The 21,324-nt window shown below is 43.6% G+C and overlaps 1 protein-coding gene across 1 annotated transcript; it reads right to left on the bottom strand.

The window, feature by feature from the left end:
• Window positions 1-903: 903 nt before the first annotated feature.
• LOC118636984 (CDGSH iron-sulfur domain-containing protein 1-like) lies at window positions 904-1,281 on the bottom strand. Its single transcript, XM_036271994.1, has one exon. The coding sequence runs from the start codon at window positions 1,279-1,281 to the stop codon at window positions 904-906; it is 378 nt and encodes a 125-aa protein (XP_036127887.1).
• Window positions 1,282-21,324: the final 20,043 nt, after the last annotated feature.

Here is a 21,324-nt window from a genome sequence, read left to right as displayed (position 1 = left end):
GACTGAATTCAAGGAGTAAGTCATGTAGAAAGCTGCCCCCAGATGAATTCACTGGTTATTAGACTTTGTATCTTTTTGTTTTGGGAAGAGGATGATAATGTCTCCAACTGTAAGAAAGACAGTTGCGTGGTCTTAGGCAGACAGGGCATGTTTATATGTGTAACAGTGAACACATGTGAAGAAGGTGGAGTGGATGCTAAGTAGCCAGAGGGATGGATTGTGCCAGTTACCGCGTCACTGTGTTACTGCCCCCAACTCCAAATCCACCCTTGCGCAACCCGCTCTGCGACGCTGGCCACGGGCCACCACGAGCCACTTCTCTGCTTCGTCATCTGGCTCCACGTGAGGCTCTGCCAACAGAGGGCGCCAGAGGCAGATCATGAAATTGGATAAAGTGGAAGCGTGGCCCTTCCTCTTGGTTTCCTGTGGGTGAGTTACCGGCTTGTCACTTCTATGAGAGTCACCTCAGCAACACTCCGTTACCCCAGAGGGGGACTCCTGCATAGAGCAGTAGCTGAGCTCAGCTCGCAGTTGACTTGAGACGCCCAGAGGCAGCTCCCTCAGGCCCTCAGAAACGTCACGGGCCACGCAGCACCTCCCGCTCCCTTTTCAAGCTTCTAAGTCTTCAGAACTTCACCATCATCCTTTTCTGTGCCAGTGCTGGGGAGGAAGTGGCTCCTCGCGTGTGCTAGCTCTGTGACATCATACAGTTTTCTTTTGACACCTTTTTTTTTTTTACATGATTTCAAGAAGAATTTAATATGTTAACTTCAACAATACAACTACGTTCCAGTAAATAATTGTATTGAATGTACAGAAGCGGGTCCTTGGGCTGTGAACAGGAAAGCAATTTGCAATATACCTGACTTAGAACCAGAGAGGGCGAATTAGACAGAAGAGCAATCATGCTACTTCATCCGTGCAGACCAGGGGGTTTGCAGCATCAGAACTGTCCGTTTCAGTTTCTTCTCTCTTGGTGATCAGAGGTCCCACGCCGTGTCCAGTCTCTTCGTTGGGTTTCATGTGTACTCCATCAGAGAACGGGGACTCTTTGGACCTCCAACAATGGCAGTCCACAGCTTTATCTCCCAAATCCTCCGTGTGAAAAGCAGGTATGATCTTGGGGTTGTCTTTCTGAATGTGAACGTTAGCCATAGATTTGCTGTGATGATCGTTAACATAAAGTCTTTGGTAAACTGGATAGTGACACATTGCAGCTGTCCCAGCAGCAGCGGTAACTGCCACAATCCATTCCACACACACGCTGGAAGCGAGACCCATGGCGTGGTCCCTTGCAAGGCATGTGGACAGGACACTGGACAGAAACAGGCTAGCAGAGGCAGACTGAGTCTAGGTGCAAAAGCTCCCTTTCATTTTCATAGTTATCACCTTTATCCCCCCATAAAAATTTGTATTAAGTTTTCTTTGCTGTTGTTTTTATGTCTCTTGACTGGACTTCTACTAATAAGTAACCTTAAGTCTGTGTTGAATTCTATTAGGAAGGGCAGGGAACCACATAAATGAAAAAAGAAAAGGGAAATAAGAGAAACAGAGAAAGAGGAAGAACCATATTGGGATAAATTGGGATAGCTGGAAGAGAAAAAGAATTTAGAGGGCTGGGGTAGGAGCTGGGGGTAAATATCATATTGTGATTTTTTTTAAATGCCTTTGAGGAAGGAAGTGGATGTATGGGCCTTTGCTGCATGACCTCACATGAAACCCCTCTCTGTGTCCTTTCATCCAAGACTAGTAAAGATTTAAATTACAGTTCATGTTGGCCATTTGGTTATGTATGTCTTCTGAATGCAATACTCAGCTGAGACCAAACAGATGGCACAGCTTTACAATAGTTACATTTGGAGCTACGATGTGGAAATGGGACCCCAAGTCTATTCTCTGCAGCACGCCAGGCACCATGATGACCCCAGAACCGAGCCAAGAGGGAATGGCCACTGTTATTCTCCTCCACTTCCCGTGCAAGGGGGCGGGAATGCACTCGGCGTGAGACGGGTGGTCCTCCGAACGCTAGAGGCACGTTTCGAAGGCTGAATTATTTCAAGTCAGGTAATGACCACAGAGAATTTGACTTGTTTAGTGTTATGTGTGAGTTCAGTAAATTAACCAACTCTCAAAAGTCTGATGTACATTTTCCGGTTAATTTTTCACCTAGATTTCAACAGATTTATCAGTTTCTTAAGAAATTGATCCTCTCTGGAGAGAAACAGGTTTGTGGCAACCATGTTTCAGCGAATTAATGTCAAAATGTGTCCCTGTTCTGTCATCTGAAACGGACCTCCAGGAGTGAGCAGCTTGTTTAACCAAACTTTGGTAGAGACACTTGTTATCAAAAATGGACAATTGTGGGAGGAAAACAACACAGATGTAAGTGAAAATTGGAAAGTTCCAGAATGCCAACTAAACCATGAGGTTAGAAAAATACTGGAGCTTCAGTAGACTGTTTCAGTGTCCAAATTAGAAATTATTTGAGTTTTCAAAGCCACAAAAATCTCACTTTGGGGGTGGCTAGCATGACCATCTTTGGAAGAACCTATGGATGAGTAGAGAGTTCATAATTACACATCAAAAGGAGTAGAAATGGCCTGGCTGGTGTGGCTCAGTGGTTGAGCATCAACCCATGCACCAAGAGGTCACCGGTTCGATTCCCAGTCAGGACACATGCTCAGGTTGTGAGCCTGATCCCCAGTGAGGGGCATGCAGGAGGCAGCCAGTCGATGTTCTCTCTCATCGATGTTTCTATCTTTCTATCACTCTCCCTTCTTCTCTCTCTAAAATCAATACAGAAATTTAAAAATAAAAAAAAGGATACACAGTTAGACTAAAAATAGTCTATAAGTTTCCTCTGGTGTAAAGGAATTGTGTAGCGGGACACGTCACAGGAAGCCCTTCACTGTGGCCAGCACTGGGTGACATGGCCACACCCACAGCCGGCAGGATGGGTGCTCTGATTGGAGACACCAACACATCACGTGGGCTGGAGGAGGAGTATTTCCCCAGAGCAAGGCGGGGTGCTGTCTTGAGAGGAAGGGTGGAAAAGGTGCAGAACAGAAAAAGGAAGGCAGAGCCACTGAAAATTTGCATTAGAACAATTATAAAAGACTCCCAGATGCCTTGCACCTGACTTTCTACACAAACGGCAGAGATAGTTCTTCTATAAGGTTTGTAAGCTTCGTAGTTTGTTTAATAATAATTAAAGAAGAGGAATTTCCAGAATGGTTTGATCCAGTTAGTGGTGGCTGTGTACAATGGGATGTCACCAGGCCATGAAAAGGAATGACAGCGTACCATTTCCGACAGCATGGACGGGCCTACAGGGTACATGATGCTGAGTGAAACGAGTCGGAGAAAGACAAATACCATGTGATTTCACTTACATGTGGAAGCTAAAGGACAAAATAAGCCAACAAACAAAACCAAAACAGATTCATAGGTGCAGCAAACAGACTGATGGTTGCCGGAGGGGAGAGGGGTTGGGGGAGTCGGTCAAAAAGGTGAAGGGGTTAAGAAGCACCAATGGGTAGTTACGGAGTAGTCACAGCAAGTGAAGTACAGCACAGGGAATACGGTCCACAGTATTGTAGTAACTACGTGTGGTGCCGGGTGGGTACTGAAAATATTGGGGAACGCTTTGTAAAATATAGGATTGTCTGACCACTATGCTGTACACCCAAAACTAATACAAAAAAATATTGAATGTAAACTGTAAGTAAAAAATAAAAATAAAAACTTAAATGTACTTGTTGTACTGTATTTTCAGCTGTTCTGACACTTTCTGAATAAACAGCATTCTGACTAAATAAATACTGAAGTACCCTACCTAGACCAAAGAGAACCTAGCCTAGAGTTAACTGTAACTAGTTATTCAGAGTTTCGGGCGTTACCTTTGGAATACACTAAAATAAGTGTAATTATTAGAATTTTGTTTATAAATTGACTTAAAGTCATAATTTTTAAAAATCTACACCCCTCCAGATCTTAGAAGAAAAGAAATAACTCATAAACAGAGTTGTTAACCACCTGCTAACATGAAGGAGAACGCCCGGCAAGGCAGAGGGACCCACTAGCTAGTGATAACTCTTAAAGATGAGAGAATAACAAATACTAGTATCAGAAGTTAGTTATTTATTCTGAGTATTTAATGTATAACTTTGAATGATCTTAGATTAACTTATACTCATATATTCAAACAGGTGATACATAGACAATCAATTTATGTTCTCTTGGAAGTGATATATTAAGACAACAACAATGGCCCTGGCCAGTTTGGCTCTGTGGTTAGAGTGTCAGCCCGCGGACCAAAGAGTCGCAGGTTCGATTCCAGTCAAGAGCATGTAACTCGGTTGCAGGTGGGTCCCCAACCCTGGTTGGGGTCGTGCGGGAGGCAGCTACTCGATGTGTCTCTCTCACATTGATGTTTCTCTCCCTCCCTCCCTCCCACTCTATCTGAAGATAAGTGGAAAAATATACCCGGGTGAGGATTAAAAAAAAAAGACAGAAAAAAAAACAACCCTGGCCAAAAATAACACTAAATTTCTAACATTGTCTACTGAGCTCAATCTGCAGTCTCTCCACCAGGACGAGACCCTTGACCAAGTCTTTCAGTTCCTCAGAAGCTACTCTTCTATGTAGGGACTCTCAGATGACAGCTATTTATTTTTTCTCTAATTACAAGTTTGCAGTATAGTCTTCCTTAACTGGATGCCTTATTTGTAAAGAGCTCATTTGTCATGAGCTCCTGTCCTCTGCACACATTACCTACCCCAAACACACTCCCACAACTTGTCCGACACCTTGAGCTTCAGGTAGGGTTGCTAAGTGTTACAGTAAATGGTGGCCATTAAGTCCCATCCCGGGGAACGAAGTGATGATGACTTCCCCTCACAAACTCACGGAAGGTGACCCCTTCTGCCATCGCCAGCGGCGGCTCACAGCAGCCCCAGCCTGGAGCACGTGGAGCATCTGCAGCTCCAACTCCCTAAAAGTCACAGCTAGGTGGGTTCACAAAATCGGCCTCGCCTAGTCGAAGTATCTGGATATGTAAAAATAGATGGGCTGGAGGGTGCTCAGCAGGTGAGTCGGAAGTCACGTCCCTCAGTGCAATGAGGAGAAGCTGAGTGATGCCTTGGGCGGGATCAGTTACCGAAGACTGGAAATCGGCATCTTAATAGAACCAGGAAAGGACTGGACCTTTAAAAGAATCTCGTTAATGCTTCCTCATTCGCCATCTCTTCTTACAGATTGCAATCCTTAAAAGTGTAAACTTCAGCCTGGCTGGTGTGGCTCAATGGTTGAGCGTCGACCCAGGCACCAAGAGGTCGCCAGTTTGATTCCCAGTCAGGGCACAGGCCCAGGTTGTGGGCCCGATCCCCAGTGGGGGGCCTGCAGGAGGCGGCCAATCAATGTTCTCTCTCATCGATGTTTCTGTCTCTCCCTCTCCCTTCCCCTCTCTCTAAAATCAATAAAGAAAAAAAAAATTTGTAAGTGTAAATTTCAGATAAATCTATAAGCAATATATACAAAATTAATGAGAAATAAAAACTAAGAGGTGCAATTCTTATTAGCCTATGAGTAGTAAGCCTGCATAAAGTTGATTCTTATAATGTTCAAACTCTGTATTTTATTTGGAACACAGACAGCACACATTTCATAGTCCAAGGACACTCAGGATGGAACATCAGTTCTCTTGTTTATTCTGTTTTATCTTAAGTAAATTACTGGGTGTAACTAAAGAGACATGGATTGTTTCCTTACATGTATAAGAATAGTAAGATCCACTTTCTAATACTCTTGGAATGATTGTCAATATTTATAAAGTTCCTAATGATGCCTAAAATATAATAAGTGCCCAACAAAACTTACTGCCTGCTTCTGGGTACAGAAGAAAGTAAACAAATCCCAATCTTTCCAGGCAGCTGATTCACACATTTTCTTCCAATTGGTCAAAGAAGTAAGATTATATATGTCTGAGACTTGGGATGAAAACTCTTTCTATGTGAATTTAAATATTGGTTACAATTGTATTTTTCTATTACATGTGTCTTTTACTGTGAGTTTTCTCAATATTTTTGCAACATAATCCACATTTGGAATATCAATGAAAACACTGGGAAAATGACAGTCAAAATGCATTTTCTACAAAGATGTTAACCCACTTCAGTGTAATTGCTGATGCTGGTCTCTGCAGGAAATACAAGGTTTCAGAATTCAAGCAACTTTCACACCATTACTGTGAGCCACGCAAATGACTGACTGTAGAGATGACACAACATGTAGCTGTGATATGTATACTCTGAAAAATTATATTTTGATAATTAATAGCTAACTAGGCATCCCACTTCTATTCAGTAGATGTTAATCTCCCTCATCTGTTTTGCTCTTGTTCATATGTATACCTGACACTCCGTTGATCATCAGGTCCAGCAGGGACTGCAGTCTTTCTTGACTCTAAATTTCTAATCTGCTTCTGAGACGTGGCAGTTGGAATTGCCTTGGAGACAGATAAATAGCTGCTGTATGGGAAATTAGAGGAACAAATGTGCCACTTGGTAGCGTGCCAGCGTGCTTTCTAAAGATCTCCTGCAAGCAAGTGACAACTAAGACATGCCAAGCATGTTTACAGTCTCCACTGAATGAAACGCCACTCCCAATAGAACAAGTGTCCTGACACCTTTTGTTCCAAGTATTAATGGCCAGAGTGCCCTGGATTTTCCTCTCACAGCCTTGAATGGATCTTGGGAGCCTGAAATGAGGAGGAAAATGAAAATGACTGAATCCTCCTCCTGCCAGGATAAACTGAGCACTCATTCCTTCCCCAGCAATGCGGACCCAGACTACTTTTCATCTCTGAATGGCTGCACTGGTCATCCTCAGTCCTTTCCATTACCATTTCTACTTCTCATTGTAACACATCGATGTCAGTGGCCTCAGGAGATTACGAAAGAAGGCACCCCGACCTTGAAGGCACGACAGTATCAGAAGTGTTTATCTTAAAGGGACTACTCAGTTGCAGCCCTATCTTTGTAAGAGGGGGCAACCTGAGGTTCACTTTGCTTATCATTGTCACCAGGCTGTCACGCAAAATACACTACCATTTCTCAATATCTAAACGATGTCGTGAACTATGCTTGCTTACAGAAACCGAAAAGGATTTTGGACTGCAAAGACCAAGGTGCTGAGTGCAAAGACCAAGGTGCTGAGCGCAAAGACCAAAGTGGCGATGGACCATTGTGTGCAAAAAAGGACCGTGTGCAAAAGTGCCATGTGCAATCCAACAATAACTACGCATGCCTAAAGGAATGTAATCAGTCCCCTCCACAGCCTATAAAATCCAAAGGCTCCTCTCAGCCCGGAAGAAGGTGCCCTTAGAGCCTGAACTCACCCTTCTCCATTCCTTGATCAAAGAATAAAGTTTCTGCTCTGCTGTACCGAGTTCAGGCTCGTTCTATCGGTGAGAACGGCACTGGGCAGAAGGACCTTGGCTCAGGTCCCCAACACCGAAGGGCCAGTAAAATCATTACATAGTTGTGTGATCTTTACATAGTAGAAGGATTAGCAGCAGAATCAACACTAGAACACTTTCCATTCCACTGTGAATACTTTTTCCCAAATTCAGTCTAAGTGCCCAGTTTTTATGCTAAATATCCCATGGGACAATTTTCAACCAAGATTATCCTTGGACAAATTTCTTAGATGAAAAGAAATAGTGATTTTTTTAAAGGGTCTTTAATTCAATTCAATTTCATGAGCATTGTTTCGAGGTCATATTTTCAGTCATAATATACACATCATTTTTTAAAAGTCTGCTACATCAGCTCCTCCTTCCTGCCTCTCACTCCTCCACCTGCCTTCCCTCTCTTCCCCACCTCCACCCCCAAATGTACATTCCATATGTAAAAACTTAAGCCACTGTGTGTTATGAATGAACAACGTAAAACAAGGTACCTGTCTTCAAGGAAATATGATTCAACACTGTAAGAAAAGATGTATTATATAAATTATATATGAACTCCCAAGTAAAGAAAAATATGTTCTCTGTGAGAAGATAGAAGACATTTCTATCTCAGCGTATCATCACAGGATATACATCAGTATGTCCTTTCTTCAAATATAAACGTCTCTTATTTCCAGTGACCAATGGCTTCTAGACAGGACACTCAATCCATCTTGACTCTGTTCTTTGGACAAGGTTTGCGGGGTCATTACTAAGTATACTCAGCTCTTAAGGTTGACTCTAGAGATAGAGCTGGAAGAGGAAGTCACCAATATTTAATCACTACAGTTATGTTTAGCTTGTCAACTTTTCCATTCGATAGCTTTGGACCAGCCTTAGGTTTCTCCCTAAAATTTCAGGGAGATTTAAGAAAGCCTTGTACCTCTGGAACTCTGTGAGCAAAGCGGAGTTGTTTCAGTCAATCAGATGGACTATGAGGGATTTGCCTCTTACTGTTCTCTAAGCACATATTGGGGAGTGTGACGTAAGCCAGACCTTTGTGGTTGCTCTGACGTCGTTTATAAGATATACGTGCATACTTGCCATGTGCTGTACATCTGTGATGAGTATACAGGTATTTACAGGGGGAGGAGTTAAAGCATCGAGAAGCTCCGGGAGTTTACAGAAGTCATAGCAAGCACAAAAACCAATGTCATTTTGTAAGTTTTGTTTTAGTTTCTGAATAAGGCCCCTGACCATTTCATTACACTCTAGGAAGACACAAGTAGTGAAATCTGGGTCAGCCCAAAGCGTAACCAAAAAGGAATTAATGTACCCCTGGCATCCTCCTTCCAAGACCATATCATCTTCCCTGTTATTTCCCCCCGTAAGGCAAGATGCCTGCTGCCCAGGGCCATGCCCCACGTGTGGCCCACCTTGGCCAGCCCCCCTTCTCTGGACTGGAATTACCTTCCAGTTTCTCACAGAATTTCTGTCTGCTCACCCTTTCCCTTGGGGTCTTACTGGAATCTTGAATGAACTTTTCAAGTGTTAGTGGGTTATTATATATGTTTCTCTCTGCTCCACCCAATAGTTTTGTGGAAGTATATATATTTTTTGAATATAACATATAATATATAATATATAATATTTTATGTAAATATATAGGCACAATGCACTATATATGGTTTTATATGGCTTGTTTTTCATATATGCTTATTACTATAAATTTTGGGTATATGATACGTGCTTGTTAAATAATGATTTTTTTAATATTTAACAATAGCATATACACTTTTATGTTTTCCCATAGAGGTGCAATGTTTTAACATTTAATATTTATAATATTCACATTATAGTGGGCTGAATGTTTCTTCCTATAGTCTACTAAAAATACACCTTAGTTCCAGTTTTTTGATAAAAGCAACAATTCAGCTTTGCGCCGCACCCGAAGTTCAGATGGGTCTTGTCACGTCTTGCTCACCGGCGTTCTGTGCCTCCAGAAGTCTGTCTGGATGTGGCCGGGAGGAGAGGTGCAACACGATTTTAGCAGAGCGACAAAACGCCAGGCTCAGAGGAGAACACTGATTTCAGTTCAGCCTGGTGGCTGCCACTCCAAACCCACACCTAATCCAGCCACACGGACTCATCTCTGTATTTGGGAGGCATTGGACTATAAATAAAAACTAACATACTTTTGAAAAATTCAATTTCTCAGTCAACTATTCAGGTCTTGAAGCAAAACTGCTTTGGGGGATATGTTCCATTTTCCCATCAACAATGTCACAGCCTAAACAATGGGAGAGTCTCAGACATCACAGATGGAGTGTTTCATAAGAGCAGCAGAGGTAACACCATCAGAGAGATGGCCATGCCGAGTGAGAGAGGCAAAGCAAGATGAGGCTCACCAGGACGCTTGTTTGTGGGCACATGGGCGATACCTCTGGGAACAGCATTTGTCAGAAAGTGAGGACAAGACACCAAGGATTTCAGGTTCTTACTAATGATGTGGCCCCATTAACTCCTGTGATCTAATGACGACTGGGGAATCTGGTTACATAAGCAACACTTCTAAAACATCTTTGTATTTACAGATTTTTTTTTCCCCTCCCTAAAATTATTTTCTCGGGCTGACATCCCAAAAGTGAGAAGAATGTGTAAACACTGGGGTAATATTGGTCTCTTTTGAAAATACATTCACTTCTGGGGTTTTCACGAAACAGATCCTTTAGGAGACCAGTGGGAAATATATTTGGGGGCAAATGAGCCTCTGAAACCACTAATATTCCAGGCTATATCAATCTTCATATTCTTCCTTCTCAGAGGGCTGGCACTAATTAAAGCCTCCCCTTACTAACTTTAATGGATCAAAGAAAGAAATATGGCTTCTGAATAGATGTAATTGGATACGCTGTAATTAAACCAACTTATTTGAGATGATTGCATCTAATTTAGTTTCAGTCATTAAACATATAGATTCATTTCAAAGGTAAAGGAAAACTCCTGGCACATTTTATTTATGGTCAGCATCACCCTTGGGATCACCCCAGATCCTTCCCTACCTCTGGGTCAGTCCTGACTTGTTCAGTTTTTTTCTTATCTAATAATAGAGTCTCTTGGGATCTGAAAGGTAAATAATTCCTTTCTTGCAACTGGGCAATGAGATTGAGTAGAATATGTTGACCTGCAGAAATGATTCTTAGCAGCAGAAACAGAATTCCACAAATAATTCCACAGACATTTTCACCCAGATGCTCCTTAAAAAAACAAAAACAAAAAAACCGGTAAGTAATGAAAGGATGCATATCTCTTTTCATATTGAATAATCTTTTAAAAATAAGAGACATCAATTTTACTTGTATTTCCATGGTGAGGTGCAGTTATGATTTCTTGCCTGCGGTACAATGGTTCTTTTTGAAACCATAATTAATATTCCATGACAATTTGTAAATAGAATGAAAGTGAAAGAAACACAGCCTCAGGGTATCTATGATGTAGCCACAAAAATCACTGCCAAGTATGGGGGAAACAGCTCAAAGACCGCCTTGGAGACAATAGTCTGCAAGGATGAGATACCAGCCTTCAGGATGTAATATAGTCATTAAATCAAGACCTTTATACGTTACTGTGTCCTCATTACAAAGGACATAAGAGCCTGGGAATCAAGGGATGGACTCATTCACAGTGATTCCCTGGGAAACTTGCTGCTTCCTTTATCTGAGCTTTTCAAGGCTGCATATTCTGGTCCCCACAGAAGGCATGCCCTAGTAGGGTACATAGCGAGGATCCCACTGAAAGACAAACTTTGGTTGCTGCCAAGTACTTCAAACTCATTTTGTCCAGGTTTCAGCAGGTGAGAAGAACCATCTTGGTAAGAGTCATCAGCCCTAATTAGCAGGAGAGTGTAGGAGACGATGGAGGCATAGAGGAATATGTGTAAAACCAGTGCAATTCACTTTTGTGTCTCCTGGTACTCATTCATCGAATTGTGACTCAAAATGGACATGAGCAACACCCAACCTGAGGTGGATATAATTACCAAGAATTCAGAGCCTTCAAATATAAAGGTTTGGGTCACACCATCAGCTAAGCCACCAAGACCTGCTGAGGGTGAGGAAAATTTAATAGGAATAGTGGGTTAAAACAACAACAACAAAAAACGACTATTGATTGCAACCCCAAGACCAATTGCAGAAATGAGGGTTAAGTGTCCCTACAACCCTCCCTCTTATAAGTTTTGTCTCCACAGAACTAGCTCAAAATGGTCCTATTCTGTTAAAGGAGATACAGAATTACTCCTCAGAGACAATAGACCCAAACTGCAAGTCATGCAGCTGAAGTGTGCTCAGAGGAGGGGACTTTGACCTCCAGCTGCACTTGGAACCAAAGTCTTGCCCCCAACAGACAACACGGAACCAGAGGACCAGGACACAACCAGACCTTGAACAGCAGGACCCTTTCAGAGGGTCCATCGTCCAGGAAGAGCCTGTGTTGATGTCCTTTAAATGACCAAGCTCCAGGGTCCTCTAGTTCAGACTTGCCTGGCGGGTGCTTCCACATACCCGTTCCCCTGTACCCTGAAAAACCCTCCAACCCTGGGCTGGGGAGTTCGGGCTTTTGAGCATCAGCTCTTGTTCTCCTGGGTGGCACCGTTCACAATGACTGACCGATCTTTCTCCACTGCAGTTAGTGTTCAGTGTTGGGCTCTGTTAGTGCCGGGTGGATGAACTCTTTCTGCTCTGTAACATTTCCTCTCAGCAGGAGAGGGCCACAGGGACCATGGAGGGGTACTCCTCACCCAAATAAGTATGGGAAGACGGATGATGGCCACGGACGTGCCCTGCTCAGCTCCCCCTCCATGGAAACTGCGGCAGGGCACAGAGCTCATTGCCTCCAACTGCAACATCTTGGGCTCCACTCACGCCAGGTCACACCTCTACCAGGCTGTGCCCAGCCAATATCTGAACGTAGTGGGGTGCTTGGAAAAGTTGTTTCCGCCTAAGGTAGATTTTTTTAATGTCAGACTATGCCTGGGGATTCCACATCAGCCTGGCCAGAACTTTTAAAAGACTGTATTGTGATTTGAGGTTCTTCTTTCCTAAAATGTTCTTCCTTCTTCCCTCCCTCCCTTCCTCCCTCCCTCCCTCCCTCCCTCCCTTCCTTCCTTCCTTCCTTCCATAGATATCAGACTAGTACTGCAGTCGTAGATGCTCCTTGAATACTCCTGCTCCCTCCTCATTTCTACTTCATGAGTGTCCTCGCCCAGAAAGAAGGGCTCCTGGTGGCTAACTGGGTTCCAATGAAGAAGCAGAGTCTACCGCCATTTCTACACAGGGGCCTGCCACCCAAACTGCACTCAGGGAGAAACCTGCACTAAGCCGCCTGCCCGCACTGTGTTCCTGCCATCTGAGCCAGCCCTTATAAAGGCGCTCCTGGAATTTATTTCAACCAGTGGGACCGAGACTTTCCCCATCCAATCAGAGCAATGCAGCTATATCCACACACTCCCCCTCGCCAATAGCATTTTCACCCACCAATCAGGACAGTGCTTTTTGAACCAATAAAGCTACAAGTGTTTGGAGTCCTCATTTGCATAAGGACAGCCAATCAGGGACCAGGGGCAGGGACTTCTCGCTATGTAAGTTAGCTCCCTTCTGACTCAGGGAGCACACTTTACCTTTCCACCGAAGACTGAAGACTGTGTTTCTGGGCTAGAACATCCGAGACATCTCAGCAGAGCAGAGCTGTCTAGCAGGAGAGGGACCTTGCCCCAGGGCTGCAGGGTCCCAGAGCCACCTCACAGCTATGCTGCTCCACAACCCTGCTGTTTCATAATTGAGCTGTAACACTATTTAGCTCCCGCAGCCTTGTTGGTATCACCGCCATGCTGCATCACAATTGAGCTGTTTGCATTGAACAGTTTCATTCTTCATCACACCCCAAATTGGGTATTCTTGTTGGCATTGAATTGGCACCAACAACCATCAGTTGACATAAGTATTGTTAGAGATTTAATTGTTTTCCTTCTAAAGATATGTTGAAGTTCTAACCCCTACTGCCTTTATGTAGAAATTGGGTCTTTGCAGATGTAATCAAGTTAGGGTGAGGTCATTAGGGTGAGTCCTTAATCCAACAGGACACAGCTGTCCTTTATAAGAAGATAAATTTGGAAGACACAGAAGGAAGACAGAGGCAGAGATTGGAATTATGATACCACAAGCCAAGGGATGCCTGAGTTTACCAGGAGCTGGAAGAGACAGACGTAAAAGGATTTTTCCCTAGAGGCCTTGCAGAGAGCATGGCCTGGCCAACACCTTGATTTCAGACTGTTAGCCTCCAGAACTGTGAGGCAGTACATTTCTGTTGTTTTCAGCAAGTCTGTGACACTTTGTTATGGGAACCCTAGGAAACTAATACCAGTATTTCCTCGGATAATTTCTTGCACATCTAACCATTGTCATATTTGTTTGGAGGAGAAGGGAAGAGGAGTAAAAGGACTCCAAATATTTTCACTTCCTCCTTATCATCAAAATCCCACTACCCTCACTGGCTAGATTAGTTCTTCCATAAAGTCTTCTGTGAATCTCAAGACAAGTGAGATTTTACCTCCTCCAAATCTAGCAGTTTTTTTATAACTCTGATGACATATACCATTTTATGTCTTGTATTCTTTTTTGTACATCTCTTAATGAAAATTCTATTAAAAACTGGTATGTATTTTTTTTAAAATGGTATTAGACTAGGTCTGATTCTTTAAAATATTTTCCATAGAACTTAATGTGTGACATTCAGCAAAAGCCAGTTTTATCTGTTTTCAAATAAATGAGAATGGCATTAAAATGAGGTTCTGGGATTCTGGGATGGTAAATTGTGAGAGATTAGAGCAATCTGTTTAAATCTATGGTAATGTGATACATTCGATATATTAGAACATGGGATGATGAATTTACAGACCCTATAAAATAAAATGTAAGTAATATATAAAGTTAATTCTTCCCTCTTACTCATTCCAGTTATAACTTATAGTTTTTATTGAGTTATCCACATTCTCCACATCATTTCTTATTTTCTTCAAGCAAACATCTTTAAAATGACTGGCCGAGAACTCTAAACCGAAGCAGAGGGCAGCTCCTTGGCATTAACATCGTCATCATCACCCTGCCTTGTTCAGCTGAGCAAACTAACCCAAACAAAAAGTAAACATCCTTCTTTTTCCCTTGGTACGTGCCCCTAGCCATTAGGGCCCAGCGGGAACTGAACCCGGGACTCTCTGGTCCACAGGCCGATGCTCCAACCGCTGAGCCAAACCGGCCAGGGCCATAAACATCCTTCTTGATCATTTTCACAGTTTCATCTGAAAGCTGGAGAAGCAGGTAACATACTGTAATACCTGGGTCTACAATAGATTTGTCAGAGTTTATCTTAGGTGCACATCAATCTCTTCCAACTCGCACAGGGCAGTTGACACGCCACTTGTTTTTCACACTGGACAAAAAGGAATTGTAGATATTGTTAGAAATATTATTCATATAAAATATTTTCTGATGATAAAGTATATGCATATAAGCATGTGATAAATGTATACTTAAATATTGAGCAAGGTGGATCAAAAAAATATATATTGAGTAAGGTGGAATGCATTTCACCTGTACCTCTAATAACTAGTTTTTCTTTCTCTTTTTTTTCTTTTTTTTTAGATTTACATTTTTAAAGTATGCATAATGGGTTATAAATTATCAGAGAAGATCCATCCCAAAATTATTTTATTAGTTCACATTGTGAAAAGCTTGAACTTCTACTTAAAACCAAAAATGATTTTCTTAAATACGCAATGAGGTTCCGTTGGTTGAATACGAGTATCGCTGTCTGATGGATCTGTGCATACATTGCCTTCCGCCTCCATTTTGAAGATTCTGTACTTACAGAGTCTGCACACCTGTCCCGGGAATGCTGCCCGAGGCCACAATCATCACCTTACCCTTCCCACAACTGTCACCATGCTGTGTCTAAGCTGGGGTAATACTCTGGTCTAGAATGTTGTAACCATAAAAGTACCTCCTAATACAGTGTACAGAGAATGAGCATCATGAGTGTTATGTGAGGAATGATTAAGAATTTTAAAATATCTGTATAACTTTTTTTCTCTTTAAAAATGTGCAAGATACATTTGCAAAATTAGAAGAAGAAAAAAAACAAAGATGATACTTAGTTGAATGACCAACTAATATATATATATATCTGTTTTTCATGTTCTACATTTCTTTGAGTGAAAATAAAGAGTATAACACAGCATTTCCCCAATCATGTTCAATTCTACAGGATTATTGGCTATGGTAATAGGCATTATGCGCGAAGCTTCTGTGGTCAAGTAAAGAAAATGACGGATTAAGCCATGTGTGGCGGTAAAAACATGTCCAAGCACAGCCCTGTGGCTTCCTGCTTGTTCTCTCTCAGGTCACCCCTCCTCTGGGAAGCCAGCGCCGTGTGACGAGCACACTCGGAGGCGCGGTGGAAAGGTGGGTGTGTGTGCTGGTAACCTGAGGCCTCCTGCCCACAGCCACGTGGGGCCTTCGTATAACTGCAGCCCCAGCCAACAGCTTGACTGCAACCTCTGGACAGACCCTGAGCACACCCGCCAGCTAGACATTCCCGGATCCCTCACCTTCAGAAACCTTCAGAGACAACACACGTCTGGTTTAGGCTGCTCAGTGTGGGGGTCATGAAATAATACAGATTCTCACTATAGGACCTCTCAAAGCCTTTAGCTTACTGGTGTTCTGTGGTTCTTTAAGGGAGTTGGATATACTGTATGGTATTTCCTCCCTCCCTCCCTCCCTCCCTCCCTCCTTCCCTTCCTCCTCCTCCCTCCCTCCCTCCTCCCTCCCTTCCTTCCTTCCTTCCTTCCTTCCTTCCTTCCTTCCTTCCTTTATTACCACAAAACTTTCTTTTTTCCCCAAAGAATCCTGAAGGGTAGCGTTTCACGAAATGTTTTTGGGAGAGCCCGATACGGAGCTTTGATTCTTCACAGTCACGTTAACAACAGGTCGGCGTCCCTCGGTTAAGCAACAACTGCAGAGTGCCCACTGCAGAGAACGTTGGAAAAGGCCAGACGTACGAGGCTAAGGAGTGGGCTGAAGTGCAAAGCTTCCCAACATCTTTGGTCTTCGGTGCATTTCCTGCAGGGGGCAGAGGGCATTGCCACACCTGATTGGCAGAAAATTATCAAGAGCTGATGAAATAGATATTTTTCTGCAAAGCACCGCTGCCAAAGTAATTCATGGAAATTAGAGTTCCTCGTTGTAATGTCGGTCATAGCCATAGCCCATTGTAAGAAATTTTCGGACAAATGTTAAGCCTTTATAATTCAGCCTTGCCATGCAGAGGACATTCACACATTAATTGGAAATGTACTCAGTTCCTCCATGGAAACTCGGCCTCATTTGACTGCGGGAAATGACCATTTGGATTCAGACGAGAATAAGACCTTTCCAAGGGAGACCGCCCATTGCAGGAGGTTTCTTCAGGGAGCTGGGGGAAAGGCTGACAGAGGAGTTCAGGAATCTCAGGGTCCGAGGGTTTTCAGAAAGGCTTAGGCCACTGACCAAAATGCAGACCTCGCTAATGCAGGCTTGTGGCAAGAACAGCAGACGGGTCTGCTCACCACCTGACCACCTCCCTGGGTGATGATGGTTGCCCACGGATGGACAATGTAAGACTTTCAGACCACAATGTCAAAAATGGCTTCGATTCCACTTAACCTAACCATGGCAGCTCTCTGTTTAGCGCTTGAATTAAGTCAAGTCCAGGCAGAAGGAATTGCAGGCAACTTACCTACCTCCCCTTATTCGTTGGTTTCATTTCCTTGGTTTGGACACATTTTGGGGCTGAACTGAAAATGTTTCCTTTTCCACTTTGGCTGCCCAGAAACTAGGAGCCATCTAAATGGCTCAGTCATCACTTCTGTATATAAAATTTGTTTTTTCTTTTTTTTCTCTCCACCATGGACCTGACCTTCTACTCCAACATATAACTTCTGAAGTTGCCTTCAAAATCGAGCCCGAGCCAGCGATTCGGGCGCATGTGACATTTGCAGGGAAGCAGGTCTCTTGCTGGGCAGAGGATAAGCAAGGGTGTGGCCTCAGTCTGATCCCAGAGACACGTGGATGTAAGTTGCAGCACCTTAAGGAAATACGTCTGCCTTTTGTTATCCCCACGTCAGTGATCGGCTGTGGGGCGCCCACCGGGGGGAGGGGCTGGGGCTGGGCCGGGGCTGGATAACCTCCCAGGGATGTGGCTTCTGACCTGCGGAAGGTTGCTTTCCGAAAAAAAGGGGGGCGCTGGGAACTGTTGGCATAGAGCACTCAGGGCAGCAGGGGGAGGGGGGGTCACCAGCCCAGTAAACTGGAGAGCCACCTCAGATGCCAACAGTGTGCACTAGAAGGGTCATGTGCATTTTCATTTGTGTTTTTCCTTTTGTAATGTATTAATTCGTTATATTTCTCCTTTCCAAGGAGAGAGGATGTCCTGGGAACATATGGTAAAATTAATAGATCCAGATAGAGTGGTGTCCATAGGGCTTTAAAAACGCACAGTCTACGCGCTCTGCTGATGGAAAGTGTTTCCCACGAAGGAAATAAACAGCCACTGCCCTAGGACCAGCCAGACGTGACGCCTGACCAACGCTTAGGCTGCAAATGTTCTAAGACCTTATCTAAATCGTGAGAGGGTTTTTTGACTTGCAACGAAATACACCTAACCTATATATCTATCTCATTCAAAACTGCGTTAGCGTTTATTCATTCATTTCTTTCTTTTAATCCTCCCCCGAGGATGTATTTTTATGAGCGAGAGAGAGAGGAAGGGAGAAGGGGAGAGAGAAACATTGCAACACTGCTCGGTTGCTTCCCGTGTGCGCCCTGACCGGGGATCAAACCCGCAGTTTTGGGGTGCATGAGATGATGCTCCAACTACTGAGCCACCCCACCAGGGCTGTGTGAACGGTCAGAATATTATTATCCGTGTTGACGGTGGAGACCCACCTTGTCATTATTAACGTGCAGGCTTCTCCTGTAACTCCCACATTCATTTCCTAACACGGGAGTCCTGGCCTGAGCGCCTTTGAGGAGGCTCACTGCCCGTTGAGGGTTTGCACCTGGGCGACCCCACAGGTGTCTCAAATTCAAAACGTCAGCCTCCCCCTCAAACCTCCCCCGTTTTTCCCCTAGCCCACGCCCCTGATCCGAGCAAAGGGCACCGCATGCCCCCAGTGCCCTGGTGTGGTTCAGACCCCAATCCCTCCCTCGGGGAGCCCACAGGCGCCCTGACTTTCTGCTGTGCAGCTCGTCCTTCCCCTCAGCACCCACGCACCCTCTGCCAGTGGCCAGTCCCTGAGCACAGTTCTATGCACCTAACCCCCTAGGTTACCTTTGAGGTCACTCCAGGCCGAGATTCTGTGCGTGGTCTTTCAGGCCCAACTAAGGCCATTCCTGGGGAAACTGGTGTCACGGAGGAAGCTGCCCTTCCCACAGGCAACACACGGGGGTTTTCTGGACGGAGCTGCAGGCAAGAGCTCAGACACCGGTGTCCGTCCGCCGGATCCGCCTTGCTGAGGTCCCAGCTGAGGTACTCCTCCATCCCAACTCAGGGCTCCCCAGCTCCCCCTTCCCCCTGCTTCTGCCTCAGCCTCCCGGGCCCCTAAAAAGGCCAGAGCCCTTTGTTCCGGGCCCCTCGGCGCTGAGCAGAGTCTCTCCACCCGGGCCGCCTGTCATTGTCCTGCCAGGCCTGCCGTCTAGACAGCAGATGTCTGTTTGGCTTAGTACTTCTAGTGATTGGCACTTTAAAGGCTCTTGAAAGATACTGACTTGGTCGACCATTTGTTTGCACGTACAATGTAATCATTGAAGGGACTTGTACACTCGGCTAATCTACTTGTATGTGTCTAGACCTTGGCAATATTAGAGTCGACTTTCTCAATGCTTGTGTCAACTCTGAATCGCTGCACCTGACTGAGAAGCAAGACAGGCTAGTTAGATGTCTTGACAGTATCTTGATGCTATTATCTTTTCAACTCTGAAATATTTGGACATGGTAAAATTTGAATCTGGGCCAGACATTGCCACTGACGGATGCTTGTTTAAAATTTTTAATAAAAATACAGAAATATACAAAGAGTCTAATACAATATTTAAAGTCTAAACTGTTTTAAAAACAAAGGAGATCATATGATAAAAATAATCTACATATGACTCTATATTAATGAGATCGTGTAAAAAGGGATACCATCTACAAAGTCAGGCATCAAATGAATGAAAACCAATGTTTATTCTATGAGTTAATTTCAAAATTATACCATATAAGTGATTAACATTCTCTGTTGGATACAGTTCAAAATGTGTCTAATAATGGATTTCTTCCCAGACTGCTTATAAACTTAAGCATGAGAAAGCTTAATTTTATTTGGCAAAGATAATAAATGAGCATTTTGCTTTCTACTAATAAAGGCATCCATTCACTACTATTAAGCACATTTGTTTTGCAGTTAATTTCTAAACAAACTTTAAAGATTAGAGTATAATTGAAAAGCTTTGATAGTATCTATTGTGAGCCAAAATTTGGAAGTAAAATAATGAAACCCTTGCTTGTAAGGAGTAAGAGTATAATGACAAATAAACTACAAGTCTGTCTAGGTAAAGAATAGGCTTTGATGGACATTTCTCGTCGGCTAATAGGAGAAATACTTGCCATTTGTATCCAATTAGTACTAAGCTAGTAGAAGAAATCAGATAAATGTTGGTGGAACTGAGAAAATTTGGGATATTCATACACAAGGATCCTTCGGATGGTTACAATAGTTAAATCCCTGTTTTCATCTTCATTCATTTGTTCATAATGTATTTTTTGAGCATCTACTAGATGTACTTTGCTAGTATCTGGAAATAACAGTAAGTTAAAACCAATGAATTACATTCTAGTGGGAAAGACAGATAATCATCAAATAAGGAGGTTGATGAACATCCAATCATGACCTGAGGGAAAGAAACAGGACTTTATAAACTATATTATAAAGGTACCTGAATTGACAGCAGGGAAGGCTTATCAGAGAAAGTGATACTTGAGCTAGGTTTTGAAGGATGAGTAGGAGTTTGTTAGGTGAAAAAAAGCTGAAGAGCAAAAGGAGAGCAAGTATTCCAGGCAAAGGGAACAACATCAGCATAACCTTGTGATAAAAGAGAGAAACCCAGTGGGGCTCGAGTACAGAGCACCAGAGAGTAATGCAAGACGAGTCTGGAAGGGGTGGCAGCAAGTAGATCAAAAGAAGGCCATGTGAGGGACTGAGGTCTTCCTCCGCAAACCACGAAAGACAGTTAGTGGATATCAACTAGAGGGTAGCACAACCAGATCTGCATATTTGAAAGACCACTCTTTCATCGATGACAAAAGCAGAAAATGATGCAAAAGCAGTCAGAGTGAAATCAGAGCAGTGGTGGCTTGAGACAATGGCTCTGTACACATTCAAGACTTATTCAGGGTGTCAGTCAGTGGGGCTTGGTGATAGGTGGGTATGGAGTTAAAGGAAAGAAGAAAACATAAAGGATGACTTGCGCACCCAAATGGACCCAGTTGTCATTTGCTGAAATAGGTGACATCGAAGGAGGGCCAGGTCCAGGGAAACATGAGGGTCTTGGATATGTTGAGGTTTTTGAGACGGGGAGATATCTAGTGGGAGCTAGCTAGATGGATATGGAGCTCAGAGGGAAATCCAAGTCTAAAAACGCAAAAGAAGCCTGGCTGGTGTGGCTCAGTGGATGAGCGTCGACCCATGCACCAAGAGGTTGCTGGTTCGATTCCCGGTCAGGGCATATACCCAGGTTGTGGCT

Source organism: Molossus molossus, unplaced genomic scaffold (genome assembly GCF_014108415.1).
Source record: "Molossus molossus isolate mMolMol1 unplaced genomic scaffold, mMolMol1.p scaffold_m16_p_20, whole genome shotgun sequence".
NCBI lineage: Eukaryota > Metazoa > Chordata > Mammalia > Chiroptera > Molossidae > Molossus > Molossus molossus.
This window is presented reverse-complemented; position numbering and strand designations above follow the sequence as displayed.

Coding starts and splice junctions, on each gene's coding strand:
- LOC118636984 (XM_036271994.1), bottom strand. CDS start 1,281: ATGGGTCTCGCTTCCAGCGTGTGTGTGGAATGGATTGTGGCAGTTACC.